General features: G+C 36.1%; 1 protein-coding gene across 1 annotated transcript in view; it reads left to right on the top strand.

The window, feature by feature from the left end:
* Positions 1-7325, top strand: part of MTX2 (metaxin 2) — a 104958-nt gene extending 97633 nt beyond the window's left edge. Inside the window, exon 11 of the mRNA XM_044669762.1 lies at positions 7058-7325. Within this exon, the coding sequence (XP_044525697.1) occupies positions 7058-7196 (139 nt within the window). The 3' untranslated portion in view covers positions 7197-7325. The remainder of the gene's footprint in view (positions 1-7057) is intronic.
* The last annotated feature ends 8492 nt before the right edge of the window (positions 7326-15817 follow it).

Genomic DNA, 15817 nt, shown 5'->3' with positions numbered 1-15817 from the left:
TCTCTCTCTCTCTCTCTCTCTCTCTCACACACACACACATACACACACACACACACACACACACACACACACACACACACACATTTACCTATCCTGGATCTAAATGGCCAGCTCTACCCGTTTCTCCTCTGAGCTTTGGTCCTTCATCAACAATTACCTATGAAATATTTTAAATTGGATGTTCTGAACATCTTATTTTGAACATTTATTTTTTACTTTGAATTCCAAATTCCCCTTCTCTCCAACCTCCCTGCCACCCATTGAGAAAGTAAGCACTATGATACCTATTATACATGTGAAGTCATGCAAAACATTTTTCCATGTTAGCCATGTTGCAAAAAATAAAGCAAGAAAAATTTAAACATTGAAAAAAATGCTTCAGTTTGCAGAGTTCATCACTTCTCTCTCTAGAGGTGGCTAACATTATTCATCATAATTTTGGAATTGTCATGGATCATTGTCTGAAGATAACTCAAATTCAATATGTCTAAAATCTTCTCCTTTCTAAATCATCCCATATTCCAAAATTTCCAATTTCTGTTGAAGGTACCACCACTCACCTAATCTCCTAGGTTTATAGATTTTGGCATTTTCTTTTTCTTTCTTTTTTTTTAACTTATTTTGAATCATTTTTTTTAGTCATGTCCATCTTCATGGCCCCATTTGGATATTGGAGTAGTTTGCTATTTCCTTCTTCAGCTCATATTACAGATAAGGCAACTGAGGGAAACAGGTTAGGTGACTTGCCCAGAGTCACATAGCTAGCAAGAGCCTGAGGCCAGATTTGAATTCAGGAGGATGGGTCTTTTCTGACTCTAGGCATTGGCACACTATCCACCGTACCACCTAGCTGCCATCTTGGCATTTTCTTAGATTTCATATATCCAGTCAATGGCCAAATCTTGTTGTTTCTACCTTCAAAACATCTCTCATTTGGGCTTAAGTGACTCAGCCAGGGTCTCACAGGCAGGAAGTATGTCTGAGATACAATTTGACTCCAGGACCTCCTGTTTATAGGCCTGATTCTCTATCCACTGAGCCAACTAGGTACCCCTCAACTCGTTGCCTTTCACTGCCCCATTCCTCATGCCTGAGGCGTACTCTCTCCTCTCTGGATTCACAGAATTCTTTAAGATATAGCTGAAACAACATGAAGCCTTTTCTGATTCCCCTCAAACACCCTAGTACCTCACTTCTGAAACTACCTTGTGTTTAACTACTTTGTATTTATTCACATGACATTTATACTATATGTACTAATATATAGACTTACTGCTTTCTATATTAGAACATATATTTCTTATAGAGGAGAATGTTTCATTTGTCATAACTGTATCCTCAGTGCCTTCACAGTGCCAGATACATAGTGGTGGTTTAATAAATTCTTATTGGTTGGCTAATTTATTAGTGGGACCCCCTCGTTTTTTATCTTCAATCTCTTTCTATCTACTAGACCTTTCCCTGCTGCCTACAAACATTCCCAAATCACTTTCATTGTTAAAACAAACAAACAAACAAGCCTCACTAGATTCTAACACATTCACTCATTCATTCCCTTTTCAGGTAAACTGAAAAATCCATCTCTGCTCAGTGTTTCTACTTTTTTCCTCTCCTCTAAGCCCTCTGCTATCTGGCTTATAATCTGATGCTTCAGTTGATGCTATTCTCTTAATCAGCAGTCCATATTCATTTATGTTGTTTCACATTACATTCTTTTAGTCATTATAGACATTATTCTCCTGGTACTTCTTACTTCACTTTGCATCACTTCATATATTTTTCCATGGTTCTCTGTGTTTATAATGTTTATCACTTTTCTGCAAAAGAGAAATATTCCATGCCATCTGGGTATTACCATTTATTTAACCATTCTTTGTTCTGACAAAAAAAACAAACCAACAATGTTATTATACGTGTGTGTATGTCTGTGTGTGTGACCTTTCTCTTTGTCATTGACGTCCTTGGGGCATATGTCTAAAAGTAGAACCTTTGGGTTGAATGATTGATATTTTAGTCAATTTCTTTGCATAATTCTCTATTTGTTCTACTAGCAGTGCATTATTGGTATGCCTATCTTTCCACAACCTCACCAACACTGATCATTTCCATTTTTCATCATCTTGCCAATATAATGATGTGAAGTGAATCCCTTGGGGCTGTTTTAATTTGGATTTATCTTTTTTATCATCGTTTGGATGATTCTTTTCTATTTTGTAACTAATTTTTTATTTTTTATTTTGGTGGTATCATTCCATTGCATTTTTTTTTTTACTCCAAAAATTGTTACTTCAAAATGTTCACCTTTCTAAAGGAGACATCCTGATATCCCAAACTTAGAAACATTTAAAGTACTGGCAAACACTATTATCAACTCACTCTAATTTGCTTATTTTACACAAAAGTGGTTTTGAATCCCTCTGCAATACTCAAATTCAAAGAAGCTTCCTCCTTTGAGGCTATGGAAATGGAAGCAATACCATGATTGCTGTGTACTTCGGGACCATTTAGCTTGTGGATCATTGATTTGACAGACTGTAACTGGTCTTTCATGTAAATATATACTTGGGAGCCCAGGAGTATATAAACTTTTGACATAGGTATTACTGAAGTAGAACTTGCTTCTTTCAGAATTGTTACTGTATTTTGTCTTGAATTGAAAACCTCAGTAATAGCATTAACACATATTAGTTTCAAAATGGCCATTCACCTTTGATATGAGAAATGACAAAATGATTAATTTATTGGTTAGTTGATTACATAAAAGAAGAATTAATGTTCATCAGATGTAAATCCCTATTCAAATGTCTGTAGCTTTATTTAAGTAATATTATCACAATAATTTGAAACACAAGGAATTGGAAAAGGGGGTTTTTGAATGAAGCAGGTCTATTTTCATTAAAGCATAATGAGGCATGTAGTTGTTGAGGGAGAGAATAATTTTCTCAGACATATCTTCTTTGAATAAAGTATTAGTGGTTGTGCTGTACAAATTCTCTTACAAACATGCCCAAGATAGCTCTGTTGATTAGGCATTCTGGCATTCAATGTCTTCCATAATATACCATCACCATATCTTTCCTGCCTTATTTTCCATGACTTTTTATAGTATGCTACTCACTGTGTGTACAACATATCTTAGTTTCCTGCCTCCATGCTTTTGTTTAGGCTGTTCCCTCTTCCTGGGATTCCCCAATGAGGAAATTACTTTAGGCTGTCTTTGCTGCAAAGAGTGCACAGATTGTGATGGCCAGCATAAGTTTCCTTCCATTAAACTTTTAGCTCTTGGAGAAGAGGGAATCATCCCCTAATCCCCAACACTTGGCCCAGTGCCTTGTCTGTGGTACATACATGACAAATATTTATTGAATTAAATTGAAAATACTATAAATGAACAAAGTGAGTCCTCTGTACAGGCTGATTATATGTTGTTGTAGTTTTTGGTTATTCTCTGGTTTTTCCAAGATCTGAGAGAACAGGAAAGAGGAAGGGGGTGGGGGGAATGCTAGAAAGTCTTTATTCTGCTTTAATGATGATGGCAATTTAAGAGTAGGTCAGAGCTACCAGAATTAGAAATGTTCTAATTAAGGAGCCTGAATATCTAGATTGATGCAGATTATGTATGGGAAAGGTAGAACCTGTGTAAGTACATTATTGAAAGCTGCAAAAGTTTAGCATCTGCCCAAGATAAAATCCAATGCATTCTATGTCAGAAACTCATTATCTTACATGCACTGACAGAAAACAAATCCCAATACTATAAATACATATCTCAAAAAATTCTTTAAGAGGTCAACCAGTAAACTGTACTGGAATTGGAACATTTCACAGATCTATTGTCTGTAATTTCCTGGACATTAAATTGATGCCACCATTAAAAAAAACTACAAAAAAACTCAAGATCTCTAAGCTCCACAGAATGAGAAGCTTTCAAAACCTAGAGACAAAGTAGAAGAAATTCAAATCAGGATGGGGTATATATATTGTCCCCATCATCCTCTCTGTTTCTGGAATTGCCTCTACTAAACCCACAGATGATTCCTACAAAAGAAATTATTTCAATCCACCCGTGCAATAGTCCAAAGGATATAAAAAATAAAAGAATAACCCAGGATTGTTTCTCCTTGAGCTCCACTGAAATTTAAAGTAGATAATGAGGAAACTAAACTATCACTCTTTGCAGATGTTATGATGGTGTACTTAGAGCATCTTAGAGAATTGACTAGAAAATGAGTTGAAATAATTAATAACTTAAGCAAAGTTGCAGGATACAAAATAAACCCATATAAACCATCAGCATTTCTATATATTTCCAACAAAACTGAGTAGCAAGAGTTAAAAAGAGAGATTTCATTTAAAATCACTCTGAACAACATAAAATGCCTAGAAGTTTACTTGCCAATGCAAACGCAGGAATTATATGGACACAGTTACAAAACATGTTTCACACAAATAAAGTCAGATCTAAACAACTGGTAAAATGTTAATTGTTCATGGGTAGACCAAGCTAATATAATAAAATTACAATTCTACCTAAATCAATTGATTTATTCAATGCTGTACAATTAAACTACCAAATAATTATTTTATAGAACTAGAAAAAGTAATAACAAAATTTATCTGGAGAAACAAAAGATCAAGAATATCAAGCGAACTAATAAAAAAAAATGTGAAGGAAGATGGCCTAGCAGTACCAGATCTCAAAACTGTACTATAAATAGTAATCATCAAAACATGGTACTAGCTAATAAATAGAATGGTAGATCAATGGAACAGATTAGATACACGATACACTGGGATAAATGACCTTAGCAACTTACTGTTTGATAAACCCCAAGAAGCCAGCTTTTGGAATAAGAACTCACTCTTTAACAAAAATTTCTGGGAAATTAGAAAATAGTATGGCAGAAGCTAGGCATAGACTAATATCACATCCTATACCAAGATAAGATGAAAATGAATATATGATTTAGATATAGAGAGTGATAGCATAACTAAATTAGGGGAACACAGAATAGTTTACCTAGCAGATCTTTGGAAAAGGAAAAATTTATGACCAGACAAGAGTATTATTATAAGATATAAAGTGAACAATTTTGATTATATTAAATTAAAAAGCTTTTGTATTAGAAGGGAAACAACAAATGGAAAAAAATTTTTATAACAAATTTCTCTAATAAAGGTCTAATTTCTCAAATTTATAGAGAACAAGCCATTCCCAATTGACAAATGGTCAAAGGATATAAACAAGCAATTTTCAGATAAGGAAAAGCCAATAATAATCATATGAAAAAATGTTCTAAATCCCTCTTGATTAGAGAAATGTGAATGAAAACAATGCTAAGTAAGGTACCATCTCACACCTATCAAATCGGCCAGGATGGCAGTGAAGGAAAATGGTAAATGTTGGAGGGAATATGGCAAAAAATTGGGACACTAATGCATTGTTGGTGGAGTTGTGAACTGATCCAACCAATCTGGAGGGCAATTTCGAACTAACCAAAGGGCTATAAAACTGTGCATACCCTTTGATGCAGTAGTACCACTACTGGGTTTGTATCCCAGAGAGACAATAAAAAAGTAAAAAGGACCTACTTGTACAAAAATATTAATAGCAGCTCTTTTTTTTTAAATTTTTTTAAATTTTATTTTAAACCCTTAACTTCTGTGTATTGACTTATAGGTGGAAGAGTGGTAAGGGTAGGCAATGGGGGTCAAGTGACTTGCCCAGGGTCACACAGCTGGGAAGTGTCTGAGGCCAGATTTGAACCTAGGACCTCTCGTCTCTAGGCCTGGCTCTCAATCCACTGAGCTACCCAGCTGCCCACTAGCAGCTCTTTTAGTAGTGGCAAAGAACTGGAAACTGAGGGGTTGTCCATCAATTGGGGAAGGGCTGAACAAATTGTGGTACATGTTGGCAATGGAATACTATTGTGCTATAAGACATGATAACAAAATGATTTCAGAAAAAATTGGAAAGATCTACAGGAACTGATGCAGAATGAAATAAACAGAACTGGGAGAACATTATACACAATAACAGCAATATTATATCATGATTATCTGTGAAAATTTGGCTCCTCTCAGCAATGCAGTGATCTGGGATAATCCTGAAAGACTTATGGGGGATGCTATCCACTTCCAGAGAAAGAATTGTTTGAGTCACCTTTCATATCGGTGTGTGTTTATGGTTTTATTTTCAGATTTTGGTTTTGTAGGAGTGTTCTCCTATAACAATAAACAATATGGAAATGTTTTGCATCGCAATAAAAATAAAATTTAAAAAGATGAAATAGATTGTTTTATAACAATAATTTGTCATTGTTCAATCATGACTAATTCTGTAATCCTATGGACCAGAGCTATCCATGGAGCTTTCCTTTGTTTTTTTTTAAAAAACCCTTAACTTCTACTTTAGAATCAATAGTGTGTGTTGGTTCCACGACTGAAGAGTGGTAAGGGTTAGACAATGGGGTTTAAGTGACTTACCCAGAGCTAAGAAGTGTCTGAGGCCAGATTTGAGCCCAAAACTTCATGTCTCCAGGTCTGGCTCTCAATCCAAGGAGCCACTATTTCCTACCATGAGGCTTTCTTGGCAAGGATTCTGGTGTGATTTGCCATTTCTTTCTCCAGTAGATCTTTTTTTTTTTTTTTTTTTGGTCAAGCAATCAGATATTAAGTGATTTGCTCATCTAGGAAATATCTGGGGTCAGATTTGAACTCAGCTTTTCCTGACTCCATTCACTCTACCCACTGAGCCACTTAGCTACCTTCTAGGCATATTAACTTGCCCTAGGTCACACAATTAGGAAGTATCTGAGGCTGGATTTGAATCCCTGAACTTCCTGACTCTTGGCCCAGTGCTCTAATTATTGAGTCACAGCTGCCTCCATAAAAATTGTAATAAAAATTAAAAATAAAATTTATTATTAATAATTCATTTTTATTTAGCTCCTTTATAGTGTCTCAATTGAACCTTACTACAACCTTAGGATCACACAGCAAATGCTCAGTCATATTTACTGATTATTTTTTATTGATTAAGTATTCCTTTCTACAGGAGAAAATTAAAAACTCAGTCTGAAGAAAACACACAAAAGAAGAGAAAGGCAAAATCCAAGCTTTGGATACTTGTGAGAACACTGGGAGGTAACCTGGTCAAGACTATGCATCTCTGGAGATTGACCAACAGCTATTAGAGCCTCAGGATTTGAAGACTGACCTCCCTCTTTTGCCATGGGAAGAACACTGCTGGTTTTAGCTATGTCCATAGATGCTGAAGTTAGGATATCAGTATCACCTTCTTTGAATAAATTCTTCATGTTCGAGTTTGTGGGGACCTAGGAGACCAGTTGTCTAATCTCCTTATTTCACAAAAGTAGATAAAACATTGACCTTCTATGTGCTCAAGGAAAATACCGTATCTGCAGTCCATTATTATCTACAAATGCAAGAGAAGTGGGATGGAGAGTTCCTGGTGGCATTTATTTTGAAAAACTCCCATTTTATCCCATCCCACATATTCACTTGCTTAGTATGGACCCAAACTTCACAAATATTTTTTGGGCCATTCCCTTCTTTCTGCCTACATGACTACCATCCTACTTCAAGTCTTCATGGCTTTATCTCTTGGACTATTACAATGGCCTCCTAATTGGTCTTCTGCCTTAAGGCATCCTCCACCTAGTTGACAGTTTATCTTGAAAGTCCCCATCAGCCCCTGCCACTTCCCCCTCAGAAAGCTCTAGTGCCTTGGTCTTATACATTCCTCTTCTTTATTCATTCTTTGATGTTAGCCAGACTGGCTTCCTGAGGTTTCTCCCCTAAGATGGTCCATATCATATTTCTTAGTCTTCTCTCCCAGGCTGTCTATCCCTATTGCCTGGGAGAAGTCCTATGCTTTTGCCTTTAGAATCCCTAGTTTCTTTTTTTTAATTGAAAATTTTTATTTAATTAATTGATTAAGAATATTTTTCCACGGTTACATGATTCATGTTGTTTCCCTTCCTCTCCTCCCCACCATAGCCAAAGAGTAATTCCACTTAGTTTTACATGTGTCATTGATCAAGACCTATTTCCATAGTATTAATATTTGTATTGGGGTGATGGCTTAGAGTCTACATCACCAGTCATGTCCCCACTGACCCATGTGATCAAGCAGTTGTTTTTCTTCTGTGTTTCTGCTCTCACAGTTCTTTCTCTGGATGTGGATAGCATTCTTTCTCACAAGTCCCTCAGAATTGTCCTGGGTCATTGCATTGCTGCTAGTAGAGAGTCCATTACATTTGATTTTACCACTGTGTATCCATCTCTGTGTACAACATTCTCCTGGTTCTGTTCCTTTTACTCTGCATCAATTCCTGGAGGTCATTCCAGTTCACATGGAATTCCTCCAGTTCATTTAGAGTCCCTAGTTTCATTAAATTTTAAGCGTACCTTCCTACATGAGGACAATCCTCAAACTACTTGTACCTCCACCACCTTCCCCAAAACAGTTGTCTTTACTTTTTATTTCGGTTAGGTTATTCACTGAAAAAGACCAGTAGACCTAGAATGAAGACAACCCCAGTTTAAATCCAGCCTCAGGTGCTCAATAGCTATGGGACCTTGGGTAAGTCATTTAACTTTGTGCCTCAATTTCCTTTTCTGTCACAGGAGCGGGAGAAGGAAATGGCAAACCACTTTAGCTATCTTTGCCAAGAAAATCCCTAACGGAGTCACAAAGACATGATTGAACAACAACAACAATAGAAACCTGTTTGTTTCCCAGGTAGAATGCATTAGTAAAAGAGTAAGAAGTATGTTACTTTTTCATTACTCATTTGCTCTTTAAGCCAAAGTTCAATTCCAAACTTCAGTTAAAGCTTTCTAAAAATAGTTTCATACCTTGGACTTTTGAATAGGGACTATTTTTAGAGACTAGCACTATTATTCAAGAGCTTACAGGTCAACATAAAATGAGGTTTAGATTCCTAAAGTACTCAAGACTCACCAAACATAAATCTGATGATACATACAGCCTGCTACCATTCCAACAATATGTGAACTATCCTTCCTGATCTTTTCCTTCATCTTTAATTGCTTCATTGTTTTACTTACTTACTCGTATATATACATTTTGGGAATGGATAGAATAAATTTGATTTTACTCTAACCCCCTAAACTCTTTTTTTAAAAAAAAACCCTTATCTTCCCTCTTAGAATCAATACTGAGTATTGGTTCCAAGGCAGAAGAGTGATAAGGGCTAGGCAATAGGGGTTAAGTGACTTGCCCCAGGGTCACACAGCTAGGAAGTGTCTGAGTCCAGATTTGAACCTAGGACCTCCCAACTCTATCTCAATCCATTGTGCCACCCAGCCTGCCCCAACCCCCAAACTCTTAAAGTCTTGAAGGCTAGACTTTGGAGTAGAGGTTTAGTTGAGAGGCTGTTATATTTTACCTTATATTTTGAGGACCAGAATCCTTGCTCTCACTTTTTAATGCACACATATCTCAGGATGTCATTGTTTCTTCTGGTTTTCTCTCTTTTTTTCCCTTTCACCATATTACATATGAGATTGGTGGAGTTTGTTGTTAGTAAGAGAGTAGAGATGTCCAGATTTATAGTTTAAAAGGAACCTTAGAAATCATCTAGTCCAAGGGTTCTTAAACCAGGACCGATGAACTTGTTTTAAAAATATTTCAAAAACAATTTCACTATAGTAGATGTTTCCTTTGTAGTCACTCATATGTATTTTATTTTCTGTATTAAAAAAAAAAACAGTCCAAGAGAAGGGATTCACAGGCTTCGTCAGACTTTCAAAAAAAGGGCTCCTTTTACAGACACACAAAAAGATTACAAAACACTTTTCCAGACTATTCTGCTCATTTTCATGTGAAGGGGAATAGATGATCAAGGTAGTTGCAGTATTAGGAGGGATGAAAGGGTTCCTTTATTTTGATTTTTCCCCCTTCACTTTCTACTTCTAAGTACATATTCAGACCCTTTTTAAGATTTCTTTTAAAATCTCATCATTTCATGAAGCTGCCACTAAGACCCCCTTTAAAAGATTTCTAAAGACTTGTCCATCCTGACCCTCTTTATTACCCCTCTTGCCCTTTGGCTCAGGATCATTGGTACAAATGAATCTCCTTAATGTTAGGTAGTTTTTGAGAAAAAAAGGAGGTACGGGGTGAAGGGGTGTGAGGTGGAGAAAAAAAGTGATCCGAAAGCCAATTTTCTGATGGGGATGGCCCATGATGCTATTTTTATATGAAGAAAACAGCAAAACTCAAAGACCTGCGTTTAGAAGGGTGTGTTCATATTGATACCTTCAAAATCTGATTGTTTTATTTGTTACAAGGGTTTTATTTTTGTTTTTCATTGGGAGGAATTAGAGAGGAGAAAAGGGGAAGATGGGATGGGATGGTGGATTATTATTAACAGAAAAAAACCGTTAACAAAAAGACTACCATCATGTGAACAGTGCTGGTTTTGTCCTAATCTCAGGTGTAATTTGCCTATTAGTTATGGCCATGGCTTGTCAGACTAGACCCTCAGTCCACTGGGCAATAGTTAATTCTGTTCTACAGAGCACTTTGTACAGCATTGGCCTCTAATGCTAAATGATAATAATTGAGTTGATGGCACCATATGGCTTCCTTGCTAGCCACTGTTAATATGCTCATTTTCTTTGTGTTCACAGAGAGGGGGTAATTTTGCTGTGGGCTTCAGGACAACTCCATTCTGCATACATCATCGAGGAAATGATCTTCTCCTTAATGTAGAAGATGGCACGTTTCCCTGTGTGTATCAGGTTACCAGCATTACAGTGCTTTATATGGAGAGATATTTGTGTATTGAATAGAATTAAATGATGTGATACAGCGGGGAAACATTTTTAATTAGGAATGAGAAAATATGGGTTCCTGTCCTAACTCTAACACTTCCTAGATGTATATCCTCTGTTTTTTTTCCTCCATAAAATGGGTTAATAATTCCAGTCTTGACTCCTTCACTGAGCACAGTGCAGTATTTATTAAAGTGCTTCAATAAATTTATTAAAGTAAGGCTCTGAGGTCGGCTTTGCACAAAGATGAAAATGAAGTGGCCCCCATCCTTGAGAAGCTAAGTGAGTTAATATATTTTAAAGTGCTTTAAGACCTTTAAAGTGTGTATGATATTGTTATTGCTTTGCTAATGTTTTTTTTTCTCTATGTTTAGTTATCATGGACAAAAAAAAAGTCGATGGTTGTCTGTCTTCAAAGATACTTAAAACTCAGTGTTGGGAGGGAGCAAGCCTGACACTAGGGTACCAAAGGCAAATGTTGCTGAGATGGGCTTAATGAAGCCTCTTAGGATCAGCTGGACTGCTAGCAAACGCTTCATTTCCTGTGGATTCCTTCCCTTAGAAGCTGAGTAGAACTCCAATGGCTCCCATAACAATTATCACCCACTTGTTCTGGAGGATTCAAGTTTTTTTTTCTTTTTTCCTTTTTTTTTTTTTTTTTTTTTTTTTTTTTTGTTGCATTAGTCAGGTTGAAGGATTCGTGGTATTAATCATGACTGAAGTTGTTATTTATCACCTGCTGGGTGAGAAATAATAATTTTGGCACTAGTGGGGCAGCAGGCCAGAGGTACCAAATTAAGTAAAACATCTAAACACTAGCAAGGATCATTTCTCTGATTAATGAATTGTTACAAAGAAAAAGTGCTACTCATTATCTGGTCTTACCAATACAAAGAGGGACTTGTATTGTAAGAAAAAAGTACCAGCTCTCTCTGTCCAATATTTCTATGCATATCATTCTTCTCTTCATTCTTTATTCTTTCTCCATCTCCGAAGGAAGGGATAGAATGTCACTCTATTATTTGTATTTTTCCTTTCAGTGCCAAAGGACAGAAATGGAAAACTTTCCTGCATTTTGAAGCTGTTTTAGCCAAAATATCTGGCTTACCAAAGGTATGTGTGCTCCATAACAGGATTTTGTGTGGGGAATAACTCTAATTCGTTCACTTTAATGGATGGAGGGCAGCCCTTAGAGTCGGGAAGATCTGGATTTGGCTCTTCTCTGACTTACAGAGCCTGAATGACTCTTGGGAAGGTATTAACTAACCTCTCACTTCCCCAGGCGACTCTCCAAGACAGTAAATTACAAAGGTAGGCAGCCTTTCCCAGACTCCCTCAGTTCTAAAACTTTCTCTCATGATCTCCAATTTGTCCTATCTATATATTATTTACACCTAGTTGTTTGCATATTGTCTTTCCTATTCAACTCTGTGAGCTCCTGTGGGCAAGTATCATCTTTTCCCTCCTCTCTTTGTACCTGCAGCTCTTAACATATCTGGCACACAGCAGGTATTTAATAAATATTTGTTAACTTGGCTAGTTGCCCATGTGTTATTATTTTTCAAAAACCCTTATCATCTGTCTTAGAACTGATACTAAGTTTTGGTTCCAAGGCAGAATAGCAGTACAGGCTAGGCAATTGGGGTTAAGTGACTTGACCAAAGTCACATAGCTAGGATGTGCCTGAGGTCAAATTTGAACCCAGGACTTCTTTTCTTTAGGTCTGGCTCTCTATCCACTGAGCCACTTAGCTGCTTCACCCATATGTTTTAGTGGAGGGTTTCCACACCAAGAGATCACTATGCTGATTAAATTGTAGGTCTGGACACCTTCCCCCAAAAAGCCTAAAAATAAGATGCTGAATTTCTTTCCAAGTAGATACCTAAGCATAACTTAAAGCATATATGTGTGGTTTAACAACAATAGTCATCATGTATTTTTTCAACTTTAAAATTATTACCATGTCAGAAGCTATCATTTGAAGAGGAATAAATTCCCTGTTTTTCTCTCTTTCTTTCAGTTAAGGAAAAATATTTTTCTTATAAATTATTTTGCTGATTCTGTGATTTTACAATCTGAAGCAAATTTTTAATCTCTGTACCTTCTTTTAAATGGATGCTGTTCTAAGTACACAGATGATGCTAGATTTCAGAATATTATGACATCATAGATTTAGAGCTGTAAAGAACCTTTAAAGGTCATCATGAATCCATTCCCCCCACATTTCACAGATGAGAAACTAAGGCACAGAGAGTTTAATGACTCATCCATGGTCGTACAACTAGCAAGTTTCCTTTTTGAGATTTGAATCTGGGTCTTCCTTCCTCTAAGACTAGTTCCCTGTACCTTGTACCATACCCTCTGCCAACAACTCTCTGAATTTGACAGAAAAAAACTTTAACTCTCCAAAAGATGCAAATTAATTATGAATACAGAGAGGTTAGTTGGTTTTTTGTACTTTTTTTTTGAAGAATAAGTGATAAAAACCACTCAGAGACCAAACAAAACATCTAGTTTACTTACTTTCATTCATATAAACATTCCTCTAAAGAAGACATTAAAAAAAGATAAAGTGATTATGTATTATAGAAATAAAAAAATTTTGGTGCCATTTCCATAATCATTTTTCTGTTACTTAAAGTTATAATGGTTAAATAATTTATAATATTACATTTTAATTGTGGGTAAATAATAGCACCCATTTAACTAGTACTTTGAGGTTTACTAAACCTCCTTTCTTAGGTAATGTAATGATTATGTTACATCTTAGGTAACGTAGAGATTTACAACTGAGGTTAAGAAGTAAAATGAGCTACCTTTGGCCAACCAACTAATGAAGCTAGCTAGAATTCCACTGCAGGAATTTTGACTCCAGGTCAAATGTTCTTTCCACCACACTGAATTATGGTTGCCTTATGGGAATAATCTCTGTCCATTCTTTACCCAAATTAACTCATATAGACAAGGAACAAAATAATGTTGAGTCAAAACTTGGTTTATAAGATGTCAGCCCAAGGAAGGCCCAATTTAATTTCAGTGGTGAAATTCTTAAATCCTGAGGGCATTTAGCATTTTTGTCAGCTAGACTTCTCTATATAAAGTTAGAAACCTAAATGGCCACAGAGGATAGAAGCCAAAGAAGAAATCAAGCATATGACTATATGGAAAATAAAGAATAACCTAGATGATATTAGAATTTGACCAAAACATCTGGTTACTTCATTTGGGTGTCTAAATACTTTCATATTAGTGTTATGATGAAAACCTCAAAGTTTCTAAATATAAAGAATTGAATTTTCAAAGTCTTGCATTAAACACATTTTTTTCCTAAATCTTTCATCTTGGGCAAAGTTCTATAAGGATACAAAGAAATATAATATAGACCCTCCTTTCAAGTAGCCCAGAATTTTAGAGTTAGAAGGAACCTCAGATGTCATTTTTCAAGTCCAACCTATACCTAAATGGAAATCTCTACAAATGATTTCTGCTTGAAGAAATTTTTTTTTACTGAGAAAAAAATTCTTTCTTAGTAAGAAAGAACTCACTACCTCCCTAGGCAGTCTAAAGCTGCCTCTCTGCAACATTTAGCTCCTAGCTCTTTCCTCTGGAGCCATGCAAAACAAATCTGATCCTTGTTCCAAATTATACCTTCAAATTCTTGAAGACGTACCATCATATTCCCCCTAAATTTTCTCTTTTCTTTGTGAAACATCTCTAGTACATTTTATTGATCCTCATGTGGTATAGTGCATTGTCCCATCTCCATCTAGTTCAACTTCCTCTGTACTAGTGTGTAATGTCTCTTGAAAGCTGTCACACAAAACGGAACACAGCAGATACTATGTGGCCCGACCAGTGTGCCCTGATGTCTCAATCTGGATACTAGACCAATACTAGACCTCTATTAATGGGGTCTAAGATTGTATTAACATTCTTTGGGAGATGGACTACAGGGCTGGTGAAGCCACATTGCTGCTTTACACACATACACACACATACGTAGGTATATATGTCTATATTTTTATTATAAAGATATTTTATTTTTATCAATAACATGTAATAACAAATTTCCAGATAAGTTTTTTGAAGTTATATGATTCAAATTGTCTCCTTCCCTCTATTCCCTTACTTATCAGGGAGCTGGCAAGCAATTTGATCTGGGTTATAGGTGTATTATCATGCAAAATATATTTCTATATTGCTCATTTTTGAAATAGAATAATCATATAAAACCAAAAACACAAAACAACAACCCAAATAAACTTAAGTGAAAGATCTCATGCTTGATCTGCATTATAACTCCAACAGTTCTTTCTCTGGAGGTGGATACCATTCTTTATTATATAAGTCCCTCAGAATTGTCTTGGGTCTTTGTATTGCTTATTTTATTGCTGAGGGCAGCTAAGTCTATCCAAGTTGATCATTCCATAATATTGCTGTCACTGTGTACAATGTTCTTCTGGTTCTGCTTATTTCATTCTGCATCAGTTTATGTACATCTTCCTAACTTTTTCTGAAATCATCCTGTTCATCATTTCTTACAGCACAATAGTATTCCATCATCATCATATACCACAATTTGTTCAGCCATTCCCAGTTGATGGACATCCCTTTAATTTCCATTTTTTTCCACCATAAAAAGAGCAGCTATAAATATTTTTGTACAAGTAGAATCCTTTCCTCTTTTTTTAAAAATCTCTTTGGGATACAGACCTAGTAGTGGTATCACAGGATCAAAGGATACGCACAATTTTACAGCCTCTTGGGCATAGTTCCAAATTGCCCTCCAGAATGCTTGTACCAGGTCACAACACCAGCACACATTGCTGCTTTATACTGAGTATACACAACCTATTGCCTAGCTATGTCTCCCATATGCTGTACATGTACAGTTGATATTTTTTTAAACCTTTACCTTCCATTTTAGAATCAATACCATATGTTGGTTCCGAGGCAGAAGAGCAGTAAGGGCTCAAACATGGGGGTAAAT

The sequence above is a fragment of the Gracilinanus agilis genome, chromosome 3, assembly GCF_016433145.1.
Source record: "Gracilinanus agilis isolate LMUSP501 chromosome 3, AgileGrace, whole genome shotgun sequence".
NCBI lineage: Eukaryota > Metazoa > Chordata > Mammalia > Didelphimorphia > Didelphidae > Gracilinanus > Gracilinanus agilis.
The sequence above is the reverse complement of the archived record's forward strand: the minus strand, read 5'-3'. Positions and strand labels throughout refer to the sequence as shown.